General features: G+C 38.1%; 1 protein-coding gene across 14 annotated transcripts in view; it reads right to left on the bottom strand.

Moving 5' to 3' along the window:
* The window catches only part of Rapgef6 (Rap guanine nucleotide exchange factor 6), a 180525-nt gene that overhangs the window by 112457 nt on the left and 46356 nt on the right, over window positions 1–21712 (bottom strand). For all 14 annotated transcript variants that reach the window (XM_036195123.1, XM_036195118.1, XM_036195119.1 and 11 more), the window contains one exon: window positions 15434–15577. In XM_036195123.1, the coding sequence (XP_036051016.1) occupies window positions 15434–15577 (144 nt within the window). The remainder of the gene's footprint in view (window positions 1–15433; window positions 15578–21712) is intronic.

The raw sequence follows: 21712 nt of genomic DNA, 5'->3' as shown, positions 1-21712 counted from the left end.
AATGCACCATAAGCAATGAGAACAACAAAGTAAAAGATGTAAAAGCCTTTAATAAAAGGCTAACGAGAGGGGCTGGCTTAAGATCCAGTTAAAATGACAAGGCACACATTAAATGCCCACTGGTACACCACAATGAGAGTACCAAGGAAAAAGAACTTTTATAATTAAGGCACACAAGCACTAACTAATTTTTAAACTTTTAAAACAATGTGCAGATCTCTATTTGGTTTGGTCACATCTCTATAAAAATGACTTGGCATTAATGATGTCCGATAATTCAGATTCATTTCAGGTCAAAGGTACATTTAGTGATTACCTTGATAAAAATCAAGATGCTTCATGTTTATTGGTTCAGGGTTATTGGAATATAACTCAGGGAAATACCAGCATTAAAAGTTCAATTCAACACACACGAAAACTTATACTCAATTTTAAAGCAAAGCAATTGGACTCAGGACTGAGGAGATGGTTCAGTGGGTAAAGTATGTGTTCAAATATGAGGTACTGAGCTCTGATCCCCAGAACTGAAGAACAGCCAGATACAGTACTGTACATCACTAATTCCAGTACTCTTATGCTGAGATGGAAGGTAGAGACAAGAAGTCTCAGAAGCTTGATGCTAGGCAGTTATCCTGGTATATGCAGAGGTGAAAATCAGACTGAGAGGACTGACAGTGGATATTGTCCTCTGATCCACAAAAAGATGCTGTGGTACACATGACCACACACATTCACACACACACAAATATTCAAATATAAAAATAAAATAACAAAGCAATTAACTGTACATAAGATATATAGCTCAGCATTGAGCCTAGGACTTTCACATATGAGGCATGTTCTTTACCAATGAACTACATCCCCAAACTTAATAAGCTGGTAATTCAGATTTCTCAGTGCAGCAGAACTGTATGATCACCTGTATCAGGCATATGTAAGATACTAAGAACAACAGAGAGAAATACAGTCTATGAAGAAACGTCAAAGATTTCTCCAAAGAGGGTGTAAATGAATAGAGTTTAGGAGCTAAGTAGGACTCCATCAGAGCACAACACTGGTATGAACACAAAGAGGAAGAAGCAAGGTAAGATTGGAATTATACTCAAAAGCTCAATATTATTATTAGGAAAAAAGGTCAGTATCAGCCTTTCAGAGAAAGAGCAGGCTGATAGGAAGGAGGGACATCAAAACACAGTGATGTGGCCACAAAAACACAAGGAAGGGACTTCAATCTAAACTATAAGATATTTGGGCTGAAGAGCTGGACAAGTGGCCTTGCTAAATACTGTAAGAAGGGTCTCACTCTATAGACCAAGCTATCCTGGAGCCTGTGGTGATTCTTCTGGCTCTGCCTTCCAAGTGCTAGGATTAAAAGTACACACAACCACACTCAGCCAAGGTTTATTACTGTGCTTTCAACTACCAAGGACAAATGCAATCTGAAAGTGTTAAATTGAAAATTCCAGTAATACAAATCCACAAATTTTAAAGAGTGCACTCTTGGGTTGGGGATTTAGCTCAGTGGTAGAGCACTTGCCTGGCAAACACAAAGGCCCTGGGTTCCATCCTCAGCTCAAAGCAAAAAAAAAAAAAAAGAGTGCACTCTTCTGAGAAGCATGATGTTAGACCCTACTCTCTTGCTCCTTTTGACCTGGGGCTGAACTCATCTGTTTGGAAACTTACCCTGTGTGCTATCTGCCAAGAGCTCAATTGTAAGAAGTTTTCTAAAACTTTTTTTTGGTATGTGTGTTTAGAAAGATTTAATATCTATGAGCATTTTGCCTTTACACTCATAGGTGTACCATGTACATGCATGGTATCCTTGAAAGTCAGAAGAACACATCAAATCCCATAGGACTAGAGTTATGAATAGTTGTGAGTTACCATGTGGGTGCTGGGAGCCAAGCCCTGGTCTTCTAGAAGAGTAGCTGGTCTTCTTAACCACTAAACCATCTCTCCAACCCCATAAGTTTGCTCTTCCCTTCCATCATGAACATAGAGCTGATTGAATTCAGGTCATCAGGCTTGGTGCCAAGCACCTTTACCTGGCTGAGCCATGTCACCAACCTCAAGTTCAAAGAATTCCTACTCTGAGGAATTCCTACTTAGCAGGAGCAGTGGGCTCATTGTGCACATTCATGTCAAGCTAACTTGTACTTATTCTCACCTCATTTTTATTTGCTAGCTTATTTAATTTCCATTTACTAAAATGTATTTAGGAAAGTTTTTGCAATGCTGTTTTACAGAATATCAGACACTAAACAAAGTCCTTTAATAAATCTGTAAGTTATCAATCCAAACATATGAACACCCCCAGAATTATAACACTACCACCAAAACCCACAAATCAAAAGACATCCAGATCAAACAAAGCTCACACAACTTGACTAAAGACACATAAAGCTAAGCAAACTTATCATTGAGACGGGCAAATCACTGAGAATACAATGAAGCTCTAATTTTTAAGTCAAGAGCAATGTAATATAAAGAGTAATCACACACATTTGATGGAATATTTTAAAAGCACAGGTGCATGCCTAGCCTTTCTAAAAAGAAAATGATATGGAATTGAGTCCTGGAGAGCAATAGGTTTTAGGTAAAATAACAAAGAATAAAGGGAGATATAAAGTAAAATGAATAATACAAGACTTATATAAAAACACAGCCTTTTTAAGGACCAACAATCTGGCACAGTCAAAACATAGGAGATACATAAAAAGGAAATACAAAACCAGAGAGATGAGGGCCTGTGTTATTCAATCTGGTAGCTACTAGCTACCACATATCTAGTTACTTATATTTATTAAAAACTAAATACAGTTAAAATTTTAGACACTGAGTTACATTAGCCACATTTTAAGTGCTCAGGCACCACATGTGAGTGGCTACTACAAATCAGGGCAGCACCAACATAAGGCACCTGCACCATCATAGCAAGTTCTATTGGGCAGACTGGTCTAGACTATGCATGTCCTCATGCTGGATCACTGCAACTTCTCTGACAGATTGTGGTAAACCACAAAAAGAATTAAGAATTGAAAACAAGGACACTGTTAGAACTTCAGCTAGAACTTAGAAAAGCAGAATGAACAGACCAGTTGGTGGCGGGGGCAGGAGAATATGGAGAATGGGGCTAGCAGTAGGGAGCCAGTTCAGAACAGATTTTAAAATCAAATACAATAATGACTAAGTACATTTGTCTTAATAAGGAGATTATATAATACCTTCAGTTTAAAAATGTCCCTAATTTTAATGAAAACAGTTTGCACAGCGAGTGAGCTTGGGTGATGCTGTAACAGTCTCTGAAGAAAATCAAGGCAGGGTGGCACATGGATAAGGCAGGAAAATCATGAGTTCAAAAATAACCTGAGTTATATAACAAGACCTGGCATAACAAAGTAGTTGTGAGCACTTAGAACAGTGACACAGGAACCGACATAGAAACACATTTTAAACCACTGATGGAAAAAATCTACAGGTAGCAAGAATTAGGCAACAGGTGTGCACTTACATTCCAAATACTTCCACAAAAGCCCAGTAACAGGCAGGCAAGATGTCAGTGCTGCTGCTTTAGTGGCAAAGCAGTCAACGCATAAGCGTTTAGATGACCTATGTCCTCATACAGTTAGTTAGTGGAGGAAGGTTGTAGGCAGCTGGTTCATCCAGCTGTGGCACTCTCTATACATGGCTTAATTACAGACTTCATTCACTAAATATTGCTCACAAACATCTTTGAGCCATTTCTAAATACTAAATACATCTTCTTCAAAGGTCCATGGTCTGAGAAGAATTAACAATGTACAAATGGCTATAAAGTATGAAAACATGTTGAATATCCCACAGCAATAGGAATACTTATAATCTTAAAACCTCACTGTACATAAGCATTAGAATTTCTAAACGGTGCTAGTAAAATCTGACCATATCAAGTGCTACTGAGCAGGAAGGAGGTCAAGTTACTTTTTCCTTTTAGACAATGGGAACCAATACAACAAAGAAAGGGAGATTACAGGCACCATAGAGAACAGGTTCTCGGTTTTGAATTGACGTTAACCTAACATTTAATATATGATCTAGTCACCTACTCCTGGGTATTAACTTAAGGAAACTGAAAATAAATGTATCAACAAAGATGTATATATAAATGTTCATAACTGCCCCCAAATGAAACAATTAAATAATTAGCAACTGGGTTGGGGATTCAGCTCAGTGGTAGAGCGCTTGCTTGGCAAGCACAAGGCCCTGGGTTCGGCCCTCAGCTCAAAAAGAAAAAAAAAAAGAAAATACTTAGTAATAGGCAGAAAATGAAACAAACTATGGCATACTGAAACAATGGAATACTACTCAGCAAAAAAGTGGAGGTATAACAAATACATAATATGGAACATCTCATCATAATCACTAAAACAAGTATGACAGGCACAAAGAATAATGTACCATATGAAGCCATATAAAGTTTTAGAAAATAAAACTAATCAATACTGAGAAAAAGCAGACTAGTGGACGCTTAAAGACAGGGATTTAGGAAAGGACTGATTACAAAGGGAGACAAAGAAGCTTTTGGGAATCATAGAAATGCTTATCTTGATCATGCTAACTGCTATATAGGCCTGTGTATAATATCAAATTGTGCATGTCAAGTATGAGTCATATACTATTTACAGATCAATAAAGCTAAAAAGACACAAACTGTTACAAAGACTGAGGTTTTAAATATATCACTACTATAGTGAGATTTGGAGGCACAGGCCATAATCAAAGCTGCTTGGGAGGCTGAGACTGTAAGTTTTATCCTGACCCACTACAGACTGAGTTCAAGCAACCACTTGGGCAGCTTTTGAGACCATCTCAAATATAAGATGAAGGCTGAGTATGTAGCACAGCTGTGAAGTGCTTGCCTAGCAATGTTTTAAGGTGTTGAGCTCAATCATCAGCACTATACTCTTTTCACATTAAAATATTTTCACACTGAAGTTATGACTGCCATCGGGAAAAAGAAGATCACAGTACATTTATGCATGCATTAAAACATCACAATAAGACTATTTTATATAGTTAATAAACTCTAAAATGTTCTGAATAAGCCATTTTTTCAGTTATTCTGTGTGTGTGTGTGTGTGTGTGTGTGTGAACTCATGCACATGTATGTATGCAAATGCTAAGGACTAAATCCAGAGACTTAGTGAATGCTAGGCAAGCACTTTACCACTGAGCTAGCTATATTTCCCAGCTCTTTTGCAATTATTCTAAGTATTTAGTTAGAATAACTTAAAATCTATGCAAAATCTTTAATATTCACAAAATCATGATATACACGTTATGACCTAAATATTAAATGTGACAAAGAAAATAGTGGTAAAATATTCTGTACGTCTTTGAGAACTTTATGCCTTTAGCACTCTAGCAAGAAAAAAATTGATGAGTTTGCAACTGAAAAAAACCAAACTATCAAAATGCAGGTGGGTGGATTTCTGTGAGTTCACGACCGTGTGGTGTACACATAACGAGTTCCAGGCCAGCCAGAGCTACACAGCAAACAAGGACTATCCCCCACCCACCCCCAAAAAGCAATCCTGAATTTTTCCCTCTGATTTGCTGACAATAAGACAAAGGAAATAAAAGACTTTACAGTGGCTATACCACCAGTCCTCTATAAATGCTTTTACAGAAATTAAATCTGCAGTTTTCTTTTTTAAAAACATGCAGTCTCATGAACTTCTTCAGATGAGTTTTCTCAAAGAAGCAACCATGCTGGGCAGTGGTGGTGCACGCCTTTAATCTCTCTGAGTTCAAGGGCAACCTGGTCTACAGAGTGAGTTCCAGGACAGACAGGGACACATAGAGAAACCCTGTCTGGAAAATCAAACCAAACCAACAAAACAAAACAAAAAGCCACCCAAACTTCACAATTAAATTTCTTAATTTTTGTATAGGTACATATTGAATGTTGAGCATATTTCCCTTGTGTTCATTCCCCCAATACCCCTTTTCTTACTTCCCCCATTTGTCTTTGTTCCCTAGACAATTTCACGTCTACTTTAATCATATAATATATACATACATACACGCACATGCATACATACATACATACAGTTTTATGTGACCATATATAACATCTAACAAACACAAATGTGATAAAACATTATTTATCTGACTGGCTTAGTTCACTTAATATGAATTCTCCAGTTACATCAGTTTTTCTGCAAACAATAACCCCATTCTTGTGTGTGTCAGAAGATAATCTCAGATACTGTTCTTAGGTGCTGTCTACCTGTTTGAAAATCTTTCACCGGCTTGGAACTTGCTAAATTGGGTATAGACTAGCTGGCCAGGGAGTCCTAGAGACCAGGATCTGCTGTTTGTACCTCCTCACTGCTGGAGTTACAAGTTTGCATTATCACATTAGCCTTTTCAAATTCAGATTCTAGAGATGGAACTCAGGCTGTCACATTTGGAGGCAAGCACTTTTTCATGGGGCCATCTGTCCAGTCCTCTAGGCCACTGTGCGCACACACCACACTCCCTCACCCTATCTCTGCACCTGTCTTTACTGGTGCTGCAATAAGCACTGGTGTGCAAGTGCCTCATCTCTGATCTGCTGATTTGAGAGTTCTTCAGGGAAGCACCCAGGAGTGGTGCAGCTGGCTCAGACAACAGACCTACTGTGAGTTTTGAGAAACTGTCCTATTTCTGTAAAGGTTGGGCTAGTTCACATTCTCATGAAGAGTGTCAATATAGCATTTTCTACACTGTCTGGAATATATCTTTTCTAAGACAAAAAGTATTAATTCAAAGATACTACACATAAAATTCTGGTAAAAATCCTTGTCTCATTATTAATCATTATGTTTGTCTCAGTTGATTAATAAAGTTTTCATGATTTACCAAAGTTCTGACAGTACACGCTATGCAAACCAACACAAGCAGTCAGTCATCCAGGCCTCAATATGCCAAATGTCACTTAAAGAGCTATCAATAGAGAAAATGCTAAGGACCAACTGCTTGCTCTAGACTACGCATGGAATCAAAATATATAAAGAAAGATGACTTTCTTCAGCACACAGGAAGGCTAAAAGCAAATGACTCATGTGAACCACAGACCTCAAGAGGAAATACAGATTCTGTGCCTTATCACATGACACCCCAAACAAACAAAAACCTGGGGAAAGAACATATTAAAGTTGAGACTAAAAAACTAGAAATAAGTTTAATGACCAAGTATTAAGAGTTCAATGGACAAAGGGTGACATATTGCTATTATGAGTATTATGCACCAAGGAAGAGCAATGTTGTGGGCTGGGCATGCTGGTTATATGTTTATGGTTCTAGTTACTAGGAATGCTGAGCTAGGAAAATCTCTTGAGCCCAGCAGTTTGAGATAAGCCTGGGCAATACAGTGGGATGCTATCTTAAACAAAACAAAACAAATCAAAGCAATAATGCTAGAAGAAAGTTTAAATTTTTATTTTTTTAAAGATTCATATGTATGTATGTTTTGTCTGCATATATGCCTGTGTACTATGGGCATGCCGGTAGACTACGTGTGTGCTTGGTGTCCAGGAAGACCAGAAGAGGGTATTAGATGCCCTGGAACTAGAGTTACAGACAGTTCTGAGACACCACATGGCTGCTGAGAATCACACCTGGGTCCTCTGCAAGAGCAAATAGTGCTCTTAAGCTCTCAGCCATCTCTGCAGACCCTAAAAATTGAAGTTTAAAAACTTCACAACACAAGGACATCTAGCACAATGTCTTTAGGATTTTAAACAGATCTGATCAGAAAATATCTTCACTGTACCATTTTATATTTTTCCAAAGAATAAGAAACAGAACAATACAAACTGTAACAGTGCCACATCACACTGAAGGTCATGTTATTAGGACAACACACATTTTTTTCAGAAGAATTCTTACAGGCCAGCCCAGGATGCCATGGCATAGTTGAAGTACTGAAAGAGATTAGCTGCCAATTGAGAATAGCAGAGCTATTCTTAAGAAATTAAGGCAAAGGTAAGCCTCAAAACAACAACAACAACAACAACAACAACAACAACAACAACAAAAAAAAAATAACTTGGGGACATCCTCGAGGAGTGAAAGACAGATCACCACCATCAGAAAAACAAAGTGCAAAACTCAGAAAAGACAAAACCAAACAGAGAAAGCAATCCCATCTTATACAGTAAATCAACAACTGAGAGAAGGATAATCAAAACGATGAAGGGCTGAACATGTTCAGTAGCAGAGCACTTACTTAGCATGTGCTTGGCCCTCTGTCCAAGATCCTCAGCCCCAAATAAACAATGAGAAGAAAATTAACAAATGATAGAAATACGCCTTTGTCAAAAGTATCCTCAATATAAATGAATTCTCCAATTAAAAGGTACAATTGCTGAATGTGTATATGCAACAATATGGGGCCTTTATCAGTAACAACACACACAGAATGAGGTGACAGGCTGGAAAAGGCAGTCCATGCAAACAGAACCAAGAGCAGACAGACACAGAGACACTTGTACCTGAAAACAGACTAAGAAGAAATTAGAAATTATTACAACTGTACAGAACTAAACAATAGAGATGGAGCCAATACTAGAGCACTTGAAGAAGGAAAAAAATTTAAAATCCCTTAAAACAAGTGAAAAATAACAATATAACAAAACTTATAGGATACAGCACAAGCAGTACTTGGTACAGCCATATCTGAATGGAATGGCAGAAGTCATAAATCCAGCACAGCAGCTTGACTCCAGCAGAGCTGAGCCACATGATGGCTGCCATGCCACCTTTGGTTTCATCTCCACCTGTTACATACTTGTGCACTTTTAATATTTGTACAATTTGAGGATATTGGATTCATGGAAAATTCCTTATGAATCATTTATGCCTTCTCCCAGGAATGCTGCTTCTAAGCTTACCCAGGAAAGTCCTGAACATACTATCCTCCCCCCCCACACACTTTGAGGGTGATATTCTTATCTACTTGAAGGTCTTTCCTTATGCCTTGGAGGTTGTGACACATAAAGAAGAAGAAGCCAGAGGTCTCTTCATGAGGCTATGAGACATTCTTTAAACATCTATCCCTGTACTTACACTGGAACAAGATATTCAAAACAAAGTAAAATTTAAAAGGTCAACAAGATTCAGTGAGCTAGAGGAATTGTCCGCAGTTGAGATTATAAGGCTCTTCCCACTGTACACTCAGACAATTATGTGGCATACAACTGCCCTACACAAAGAAATATGTCTGAGCAAAGTGTGGAATGGAAAGATGATAAAAGTATGAGTGTTAGGACCTCCCTCTCTTAGAAGTTAGCTCATGTAGAGCCACTATAATGTCATATAACCAAGGAACAACAGAACACCAGGATTAGACATATAGACCAATTCTATAAAGATATAAATGTAAATATTCAATGTATTATGCCAGAATTTAAATAATAACTGCAGCAATTTTAGCCTGGGGATTTTTCCTGGGCACTTTGACCACTAAGAGTTAATAATACATTGCTTGAAACATGGTAAAATGCCCAGAGTGGCTTGAAGATTTTGTTTTGGTCTAGTGTCCTTGAAGCAACCAAAACAACCAGCCTTAGCACAGGCTGTCATATGCCTCTAAATTCTCAAAAATTGGGTTATGGGATTAATGAGTAAGAATTATAACTCTGTTTATTAATGATGTCAAAACTTGAGAAAAAATGATTGGAAATGATAACTCTGTTCTGTCACAGTTTATTAATGATGACTAAAAGATGAGCAAAAGGAAGTGAAACACATGTCCCAAACAAAAAATGATATGATCTATGTTTTGGAACATCATGAATGTATCCCTGCTAACTAAATTCTGTATAAATAAGCACTCTGGCTACTAGTCAGTCAGGCTGCAAGATTCTCTTGACCAGCATGGCCTGGCTCACTTCCTTCACCCACCGACTCCTTACACCCTCTGCAGGCCCCGGCAAGTACTAAGAATTTTCTATCAATAATTATGTACAGCAAAGAATAGAGTATCAAATAATGTAATGGTGTACCTCCATGACCTATACAGGCAAACCCAAACCCAAATTAATAAAACAAAAAGAAACAGCAAAGATCGGAGACGATTATACAAAAGGCCAAAGGAATGAAGAAGTGAGGAGGGAGATGAGAATATGGATGTGAGTGTGTGGGTAGAGGGCAGTCACAGAACAACCTTGGATGTGGGTCCTTGCCATCTACCTTGTTTAGGACAAGGGAGATGTTCTACCTTGTTTGCAGCTATGTACTCCAAGTTGATGGCTAGTGAGTTTCTCGGAATTTTCCAGGCTCTACCTCCCATTTTACTACAGGAGCATTAAGATTAACAGAAGTGTACCACTGCCCATGTGCTTATAAGGGGCTTCTAGAGAATTAAATTAAAATAAATTCACACTTGTTCATTTGTTTACTTTTCTCCTTCAAAAAAAAAAAATCGACAAAACTTTTCTTTTTTTCTTTTTATTTTTTTCTTTATTATTATGTGTTTTAAATTTTATACATCAGCCAGCACTCTGCCTATTCCTGTTCTCGTGTGGTCTTCATTTATCATGGTCTGTTATTCCTTGTTCTCCCTTTCTGTTCTTGATCTAGGTGGGATCTCCTGCTCCCCTAAGCTTTCTTTCCCTCAAATCTTGCCCTTCATTACTCCCACTGTCGTCTGGGTTATTCATGTAGATCTCATCCATTTCTCTGTCATTGGGTGACAAAACTTTTCTAAAGGGGAGGGGAGCAGAATAGTGAAACTGCCTCACAAACTAAGTAAACAGGAGCCAGAGAGGTAGCTTAGTGGGAAGAACTTAAGTTCAATATCAAAAACTCATTAATAAAAGGGAGTGAGGGGGTGAATTAGCAAACGGATCTGGTGGTGCACATCTTTAATTCCAGTACTGTGATCTCTGTGAGTTTGAAATCAGCCCAGTATACAAAGTGAGACTCAAAGTAGCAAACACTCATAATCCCAGCACCAGGAAGGTGGAGACAGGACAATCTCTGAGGCTTACTTACTGACTTTCAAACCAATGGGAGACCCTATCTCCAAAAAAGAGTTAACAGTGCCGAGTTTGTCCTCTGGTCTCCACATATATACTTGCAAACGTAAAAAGTGCACACACACACCAATAAGAAAGCAAACAAAATACATCACATCAGAACAAAGTATAAACATCCTTCTCTGTAAATTTGATAAAATCCAACACTGCTTCCTGATAAAAGCCTGCTCAATTATGAAGAAAGCTCATATATCAACAGAATAAAGGCTATAAAAGATAGGACCATACCAACATTATACTGAGAGAGGAAATGCTGGAAGTGTTTCCTCTATGTTTGATGATGTTCACTTCTTCTACTTATTCAATAGGATTTCTGGAAATTGTAATCAAGGAAATTAAAAGGTAATAATAAAAGTATTACTAATAGGGAAGAGAGAAAGGCATTAACTTGCTTATAGATGATGATTCTCTACAAAGAAAAGTCTATTTAAAAAAGTCATCATGCAGGTGTTGGAGAGAGTTAACTTGGTAAAGTGCTTGCCTTGTATATATGAGATCCTGAGTTTATTCCTTAGCATTCATGATAAAAAAAAAAATTAAAATGCCAGAAATTGTGTGGATGCTTATAATGTAGTGGTGGGGAGGCAGCAAGAAGCCTTGGCCAGTCAGTGAGAAAAGCTTTCATGGGGGAAAAATCAAAGAAAAGAAAACAAAACAAATATAAGGTGGATGGTACCGAAGGAACGACACCTGAGGTGGTTCTTTGGGCTCCTGTACACAACACCTACACGTACTCATTTACAAAAGTCAGCACAGTGTCTCACAGAGGAGCCCGAGCAAGACAGAAACTTGCTCTATAGACAAGGTTGGCCTTGACCTCACAGAAATCTGTCTTCCCCTGCCTTTTGAGTAATAGAATTAAAGGTGTGTGCCAGCACATCAGGACTCAGGACTGGTTTTAAATATGTATGTTGCTGAAAAAGACACAATGAGAGTACCACAATTCCTAAGAGCTATATATAAAGCAAACTGTTCCAACTCCACCCATTAAAAAAAATCACAAAAACAAACTCAAGATTAAATTTACAAAGGAAGCCACAGACTTCTCAAATGAATTTTTTCCTATGTTCATATACTGAGAATGAGTATTGCTAATGTTTGGGGGCTGGAGAGGTGGCTCACTGGTTGAGAGCATGCTGTTGCTGTGGAGCACCGGAGTGCAGTTCCCAGGACTCACACAGGCAGCTCACAATCTCTTCTAACTCCAGTCCAGAGCATCCAACACCACCTTTCCAGCTTCCATGGGAACATGTACTTATGTGTTGCACATATACAAATATTGTTAATACCCATACTATCCAAAGCAACTTGTAGGTTTGCAATCCCTTTGAAACAAAACAAGGGGGGGGGGGGATGTCATGGATGCACAGACGACCTCAAACAGCCAAAAAGAATATAGAAAACAGGAACAAGACTGTAGGCACCACAGTACCCGAGTTCAAACAGCACTAAACAACAGTAAACTGAAAATGTTGGTATTAGCATAAGAACAGATATGTAGATCAATAGAAGAGACAATGACTCTGAAAAAAATCCACATATCTATAGTCAATAGATTCCCATCAAGATGCTGAAACCACTTGAGAAAAGACAGCCCTTTAATAAACATTGCCAGGAAAATGGATGTAAGTATCTCTAACCTTGCACAAGAGACCAGAGACCTGAATCTCCATAACTACTAGAAAAATTTCAAAGGACACACTTCAATGCTGAATATAGGCAGTGTCTGAATAAAAGCCAAGCAATAAAGTGCCAACAACAGGAACAGAAATAACTAAAAGCTTCTATACAATAAAGAAAACAATAAAGTGAAGACAATACGAAAAATTCCAATTATTCACCTGACATAAAATTAACATCTGTAACATAAAAGAAACTCAGAAACAGTAAGAAAAGACTCATGTAGTTCCATTGGAAAAAAATTGGCAAATGGCCTGGGGTGTGTGGGTGGTGCATGCCTTTAATCCCAGTACTCAGGAGGCAGAGGCAGGTGGATCTCTGTGAATTCAAGGCCAGCCTGGTCTCCAAAGGGAGTTCCATGACAGCCAGGACTATTTTACACAGAGAAAACTCTGTCTTAACACCCTATCCCCCAGAGGCAAATGATCAGAACACATTCCAAAGGTAGAAATATAATGATCAATAAACATAATCTTAAAATGCCTATCATAATTAATAAATCAAAATTGTGATGAGATATCATCATAGCCATCTAGGAAATCAGCTGTCAAAAAGATAAACTAAAAACCACAAAAGGCTGACAGGGAAATTACACTCTCATACTCTATAGGTGAGTTGTAATTAGAAGACCATTATGGAAGCACCTCAAAGAGCGGAGAACAGTTGGGTGTGCTGGTGCCCTTTTATCTCAGTACTTGTGTGTATCACAATTCAAAGCGGGCCCTGGCTACATAGTAACATCCTGTCTAAAACAAAAGAAAATGAAAAGAATCTAAAAACAGATCTGTATAAGTGAGCGACCCTATTCCTTGGGATACATGAATCATTGCATGAACATGTTTAGTGGGACATTAGGAGGGTACCCACCAATGAAAATGAATAAAGACAAAATAGAGTATATGCACAAAATTCAGCATTATCCAATCATAAAGAAGGCTAAATCCTGTCCATCGAAGCCAAGATAGATGGAACTGACAAAGCAGATACAGAAAAGTATTCTCTCACGTATGGAGAAGCTAAGAAAAAGCCAATTTGGGGTAGCAGGGACAGTTCAACAGGCTCAGTACACATAAGATCCAAGTTGGATTACCCAAACCACCATATAAAGGTAATGGTACAGACACATACATAAACAGATTTCAGGGTTTCATTGGCTAGCCATTCTAACCGAAATGGTGAATTCTAGGTTCATTGAGATACTCTTGTTTCAAAAATTAAAGTGTAAAGCAACAGAGGGTTAATACTTAAAGTTGGCTTTTAGCTTCCAAAGGGACACCCACAGGTGAATGCACCCTCATACTCGTGCAGAAATATGAACACACACAGTCAATCTGAACACAAAATGGCAATTAACAAGAGGTTAGGAAGAGTATTGATGGAGATATATAAAAGGTTGGATATGATGGGTGTGCAATGTATGCAAATGATAACAGGACACAGAATACCATTAATACAGTCTATAAAAAGTACACATGACCAAATACTGAGATCCAAGTTAATCAATTATGGCATATTATTATAGGGGAGCACTATGCACTCATTCAAAATACAAAAGAAAATCCAACAGTATTCAAAGATGTTTCAGATTATATAACAAGTTTTTAAAATTCACAAAATATACTTTTAAGTTTAAAAAATTTATAATACACACAGTGTATAAGGCAAAAAAAGAAAGTCTAGTATCAGGAAAATCAACTGTATATTTAAAAATAAACTGTTACTTTGTATGGCTGAAGTACTGGTTGTAAATTTTGGGACCAGTATTGTTTATTTTCAGAAACAGAACATAGTGAATTAATTAAATTAGGCAAATGTGACAGAATCTTTAAAAGTGACTTCAATCCCATTCATAGTCTAGTAAACCACTTCCCTGACTATCCTCCTCTACCCTGCCACAGAATGAGACCACTTCTGTCCTAACAACCAAAAGAACAGACTCTTGTCAATTTTTCTGCAACCAACTATCCCAGCACTCTAATACTGTCATTTAAACACAAACCAAAGAGGGAAGCGGCAGGACAACCTAACAGTTCTGAAACTCTGCGATGCGGACTCCTTGGAAGACGTAATTATGGAATCTTCCTTTAAAAATCCACTTGAGCCTATTCTTCCCCAAATTATTTTTATTTCTCAATTTAACCACTTCTCAGTCTAAAAAGATGTTATCTGCAACAACAGAGTTAAAAGACTTCTAAAGTAGCGGCTTCCCTTCTCTGGTTTTCACAAAGCCCAATGTTTTATATGCTTCTTTTCAAGTATTTGTATGTGAAGATGTAACTTTAACACCTATTTCTACACTAGCGTCTGGTTTATGTGTGACTAACAGTCCTGCAGGCCAAGGGAAAAACTGCCACTGTTTTCTTTCTTTTGTATGTCTTCCATAACATTAGTCTACAGCCTGAGTTCTCAACTCAATCTACAGCCTATTCAGACACTAGAAAGGCAAGAAAATTCACAAGTATAGCCAAGAAACTACAGCAAGTACTTTCTTTGGTTAGTTATTTAAAGTAAAATAAAGCTAGAGCTAAATTCCCCAGATAAGACAACTTCTAATCAATCCAACAGCCAAGCAGAAATGTTTTTAAAAATTGTATGTTTATCTTACTTTAACTTTTACACAGAGACCAAAAATTAAACATATTTTAATGAAAATCAAGGACCCATGAATTAGTCTGAAATATACTCACCGAAAGGTAGTTATTAACATCCACTCCATCAGTTATGGTTTGGCGCTCTCCTTTATAGTTAATTTTCCGAAACCTTCGTCGAGACTGTCTGGCAGGAATTTCTCTTTGTAAAATACTATCTTCATTATCTTTGGAATTCTCTACCTGAAATACATGTTCACATTCCTGATTAAATAACCAATTTTTCCATCTTACTGATAGTCTATGAAGTCTTAACAGGCTCATAAGGAAGCTTCATTTACTTCTGCCAAGAAAGTGCCTGAAGAAACAGTCTGCACAAGGCAATGTTCTGAGTTGAAAAAGATTAAAGACCATGTTTTTATAAAGAACCAGAGACCACAGTTTCCTTCCAGGAAACTGTCTGTCTTGAGCACATAAACATATATCCGCTAAGTAAAGACTCTTACCCAGAAACGAAGGCTGCTAACTACACCTACACATTTAATAATTATAACTTGGATGTTAGTCTAATTACAAACTGCACTTACTTTACTTAGCAAACAATCATAGCTATCATTTTAGTGAACTAGTGAAAAGCAAAACAAAACTACTCTTATTCTTTGACAGAAATATTTGGTGTTCATTTTAATGCATGACAACCGAGTAAGGATGGAACAAAGACGACAGAGAAACTAACAGTTATGGAGGTGGCCTCAAATGGACATGCACATATACGTGTCACTCTGCAACACTACTTCCAAGTATTGCCATCTCTAGAAAAACACAAAATGAAACCCCCAAGGACTGTTACCTTTCCAGCTCGTAGAGTGACCCTTCCTCAAGTTGAGCTAGCAGGATCATTTGCAGAACCTGTAATGTTTACATAAGACTGCTGCTATCTAATCACACAGTATATTATTACTGTAAGAACCCACAATATTTTAAGAAGATTTAGTTTCACTTACATGTATGTATGTATATGTCTGTGTGAGTCAATATCGCATATGTGAAGATGCCTAAGGAGGCCAGAAGAGGACAATGAATTCTCTGGAGCTGAGAACCAAACCAGAGTCCTCTTCAATGGCATTCTCTTCAGGCCCCCAAACTTAAATCCTCATACAAATGCACACTGGTAAGTGCTAAATTATACTTTATACTAACTTAATACTCCAGAAATGATTTCAGTTTTTTTCCATTACTTTTCCTACTAATGTCGTCTCTCTTTGCTAGCACAAAGTATGTTCTAGGCACTGAATTAAACAGTTCAGTCAACAATCAATTTCCAGCTTCCATGCTCATCTTCCAAAGTTCAGAGCTGTTTCTCAGGAAGTCAGTTCTGTTTGACCAGGTTCTCTCCCAATAGCCTTTCTTCCAACACTGTCATTACCATCCTGTATTTGATTTTTAGTCACTTCAGCCTTAGAATACACCAGGAGTGATCCTGCTGCTTTAGACAAGTTCTCCAATCTTGTACTGTAGTCAGATAAACTATCAAGATAAATCATTGTGTTAAGTCTCCTAATTTGATGATGGACTGCTAATGTCTACCCTATCAATTCAAATTTAAAAGTTCATTTTATGTGTATGGAGGTTTTGCCTGAATGAATGAATGGCTGTGTACTACACATACTCAGAGAAGAGAGCACTGGATCCCTGGGACTGGAGTTACATACAGATTGCTGTGAGCTGCCATGTGGATGCTGGGCACTGAACTTGGGTCAGAGTCACCTCCGTAGCCAAGATAAATTTAAATTCTTACACCTAATTCAAAGCCATGCATACTTCCGTCTCCCCTAAACTTTAATTTTTTCAAGACAGGTTCTTGTTCTGTATCTGTAGCTGGCCTTGAACTTGCAATATTCCTCACTTGGTCATGTGCCAGTATACATACCTCCAAGATACTCTTATAACTTCATCTTAAACAAAAGTGGCCTTGGAAAACCTGACCCCTCGCCCTCTACACTCCTCAATAAATCATCTCACATAAAAGCTCTAGAGGCATGTACAATTTTCTGAGGATTTTTTTTCAGAGATGTAATCTAACATTTCTGTTCTGTTTCAGCTATGAGAAGTTCATGTTTTTTAAATAATTTATACTCTTCTACTAAGTCACTTCACTAAGATGACTTCCTTACTATGTAGTGTCCTTCCCATTTTACTGTCACATGCTAGCAACCATGAAAGACAGATCTTAAAAGCCATTCTTCTAGGTAGTTACATGTAGAATCCTGCCTGAAAGCCTATTCTTGGTGGTGGTGGTGGTGGTGGCGGCGGTGGCGGCGGCGCATGCCTTTAATCCCAGTACTCAGGGGGAAGAGACAGGTGGATCTCTGTGATTTTGAGGCCACCCTGGTCTAAAATGCGAGTTCCAGGACAGCCAGGGTAGTTACACAGAGAAAACCCTGTTTCAAAAAAACCAAAAACCAAAACCAAAACAAAACAAAAATCACATGGGGAATTCAAAAAAATTTTGAGTATTTCCACAGACAATGACAGATTAATGCACTGCTGCCTAAAACACAGCAACATTACTGGGAGGTAGTAGGACTTAGAAAGGAGGTGGGGTCTAGTTGGAGGAAGTGGGTCATGAGGGTGTGCCCTTTTGGTTGTATTTCTTTGGCCTCTTCTCTATTCTTTCTTTGCTTGGATTCTAATATTGAAGCACATGTGGCTACTTAGTTCAGAATTTTTTCTGTTTATGGAGGCAAGATCTCACAAAATAGCCTGAGCTGGTTTTGAACTCCTTGGGTCTCCTGAGTGCTGGGATTAGAGGTGTGCATCTCCATGTCAGGCTCAGCTCTGGTAATTTTAAACAGGAATTACACTTACAGGGAAAGAGCATCAAAAGAAAAGCCCAAATGGCATTTCTAAGGAAGCAGGATGGGAGGAAGGATGTGAAAAAGATGATTACTAAAGAACAGAAGCACTGAGAGGGAAGAAAAACAAAACCAATGGGAAAACACGTGTACCATTAGAGGCATATCCGAGCCTATTAGTGGTGACAACGAATACAAATGGACATTCTTTCCAAATAAAAAATAAACCATAAACTAATACAAAAATAAGGAAACAGATTAAGGCTCATAAAATCTTGAATGTAGAAGAAATTAAAATTACAGGCTGATGTCTCACTAAGAAAACAGAACCCTAAACTTGATTTCAAATTTGATTCTTGATTAATTACCCACCTTGTTCCTACAACCTACAGGCGAAGGCTGTACATAAGGGAAGTTTTAAAGTATAGAAAAATTTAGGTGAGTGAACTGTATTAAAAGAACAAAGAAAAAAAGGTACAAATCACTGTAAGAAATATTTAAAAATTTCTGATAAATCTCAGTATTTTGACAAAATTCTTAACACTATTAGAAATTACAGTCTTATACATATCTGTTCAATATATGCTATAAGCTATTAATTCCCAGAGGCACGTATCTAATTAGTGGGAAAATACTATTTATTTACCATAACCTCAGTTCTGTATCAAAATTATACTTATTTATGGGACTTATAATTCTGATCTTACATAAATGCCTAGGTGTGTGTGGTGGCACTGTGTTCCCCGAAATATTGTGCACCCTAATTAACTTATCTGGGGTCAGAGACAGAACAGCCACAATATTAAACATAGAGGATAGACAGTGGTAGAACACATCTTTAATCCTAGCATTCCAGAGGCAGAAATCCATCTGTTGAAGGATTCAGTCAAGCATGGTGACTCATGCCTTTAATCACGCCTTTAATCCTAGGGAGTGATGGTAGAAAGCAAAAAGGTATATAAGGCATAATAACCAGAAACTAAAAGCATTTCGCCGGTTAAGCATTTGGCTAGTTAAGCTTTTAGGCATTTAGCAGCAGTTCAGCTGAGACTCATTCTGGATGAGGACTCAGAGGCTTCCAGCCAGAGAAAACAGGATCACCTGAGGAACTAGCAAGATGAGGTGGCTGTGGCCTGTTCTGCTTCTCTGATCTTCCAGCTTTAACCCAATACCTGACTCAGGTTTGATTTTATTAATAAGACCTGTTAAGATTCATGCTGCACCTAGGTAAAGAAATAATGAGATAAGACTTCTCACCATCTCTCATCTCTTCCACTATGCTGATCAACTTTAGCTGGTCACATGCCACCTTTATTATGATCTAGCATGATCCCTCCTCAGCAGAGTCATCTGTGCTCTCAATTCCATCTTGACAACAGAATGACGCTCTGCTTCTTTTCTGCATCCTCACTTTCAGCTCCCCTTGCTTGTTTTTTCCAAAATTTCTAGGCTTTCTAGTAGAGAATATACTTTCTGTTTTATTTGTATCACCTGTCCACTTTCCAGACTTGAAGAAAATGCTGACTACTGTCAGGGCTGAAGGCATTTTGCCCCTCAAAAGCTGTTCCCTGACACTCAATGGCAATACAGGGTGTAACAACTTGAGCAAGAGGAGGAGGAGGAGGAAAAAGCAGTATGCTGCCATGTGTAACCCACACCCTGTCGCAATGATCCCATGCAAAGGCATAGTCAGGTTGAACAAGAAGGGGCCTATTTCTGCAGCAGTCTTCCATACTGCTTTTCACAGGCTCACTTCTGGCTCTGTAGTCAGAGCTGGTCAGTGATCATTGAGTTATTCTTTCCTGCTACTGCAACCTGGCATTTCTCTCTTTAACAAACACAGAATGAAGGCAAATCCCCTACAAATAGAGCAATCCACAATCTTTGCCATATTTCAATAGAACTCTCCTCCCCATCACAATTCATGGCTGTATGCGTTAAGATTCCCAATGAACACACAGGAGTTCACAGAGTAGAGATCTGTTATGAGGACAGTACTGGTAGCCACTGTATTTGATTAGGTTCCTCCAAGTAGCTAAAAACCAAAAACATCTTATGCTGTGAATGATTGATTGATAAATAAAACACCGATTGGCCAGCAGCCAGGCAGGAAGTACAGGCGGGACAAAGGGGGGTGGGGAGAATTCTGGGTGTGGAAGGCTGAGGTGGGGAGATGCTCCCAGAGGCCACAAGGAGAAGCATGATATAAGATACCGGTAAGCCAGAGCCACATGGCAAAGTATAGATTTATAGAAATGGTTAATTTAAGACTTAAGATAAGAACAGATAGCAAGAAGCCTGCCACGGGCCATACAGTTTATAAGTAATATAAGGGTCTGAATTATTATTTTATACGTGGGCTGTGGGATGCGGGGGCTTGGCGGGACCCAGAGAGAAACTCTCCAGCTACAATCTTACTAGAGGAGAGTTCCACTGACAGTATTTCAAATAATTTGCAATCAGGCAGCGGGAAGAGGAGATACAATTTGGAGTCTCTAATTCCCACTTTTTGTGTGGAGAAGCCTATGGATGCAATGTGGCTACAAATGCTCAGTCTTAATTTCTTCACAAAATCCATTTTTTTTTCATTAATTTTAAAATTCACACAGCAATTACACTTATTTATGGGGCATATAACCTATGTACTTGCTGTATATTTATCATTTTATTTACGAAACACATGGTCCTAAGAGGCAGATGAAGCCTCACTGTTATGACTAATATTTTGATTTCAACCTTAAGCTATTATGTGTATTTCTTATATTTATTTCCCTGAAATGTGTACTCATTGACCTGGGTCGCCTGCAAGAACGTGTTAAGAAGTGTTCTTAACTATTGAGTCACCTTTCCTGCCTTGAAATTTGTATTCTCTGTTCACTGGTCTAAAAAAGTTCTCTTGGTACTCAGAAGTACTCTATTTTGTTCTAGTGGTTAACTTTGTAGTTAAATCATCTATGACATTTTCCTCTTTATTCAGTGGCTTTCGATATAGTCAGAAAATTGTTCAATGGTCACCAATGTCCCATTCTAGATAATTATGATTACTCTAAAGAAATTCAGCATCTACTTGTATTCAATCCCTACATACCTTTCCACAGAAGATGAGAGCAGGGACTGGAGAGATGGCTCAGTGGTTAAGAGAACTGACTGCTCTTGCAGAGGGCCTGGATTTGATTCCCAGTACCCACATGATAGCTCATAACTGTCTATAACTCCAGAACCTGGGGATATGACACCTTCTTCCGACCTCTGTGGTCACTAAATGCAAATGGTACATGGGACTTACAGGCAAAACACCCATACATATAAAATAAAAATAAAGGCTAAAAAGAAAAAGGAATGCCTCAGTGGACATTAAAAAAAAAGGTATAGGTACTAATCTTAATTTTCCCCTATCAATTCAATTTCCCTAATGTAATAAATATATTTATCCATATACACTATTCTGGTAAAAATCTGCCATATTTAGCACCAGAAATTAAGGAATGTTCCCTTCATAAATAATTTCTAGGGACAGACATGT

This window comes from Onychomys torridus, chromosome 8, assembly GCF_903995425.1.
Source record: "Onychomys torridus chromosome 8, mOncTor1.1, whole genome shotgun sequence".
Lineage (NCBI taxonomy): Eukaryota > Metazoa > Chordata > Mammalia > Rodentia > Cricetidae > Onychomys > Onychomys torridus.
This window is presented reverse-complemented; position numbering and strand designations above follow the sequence as displayed.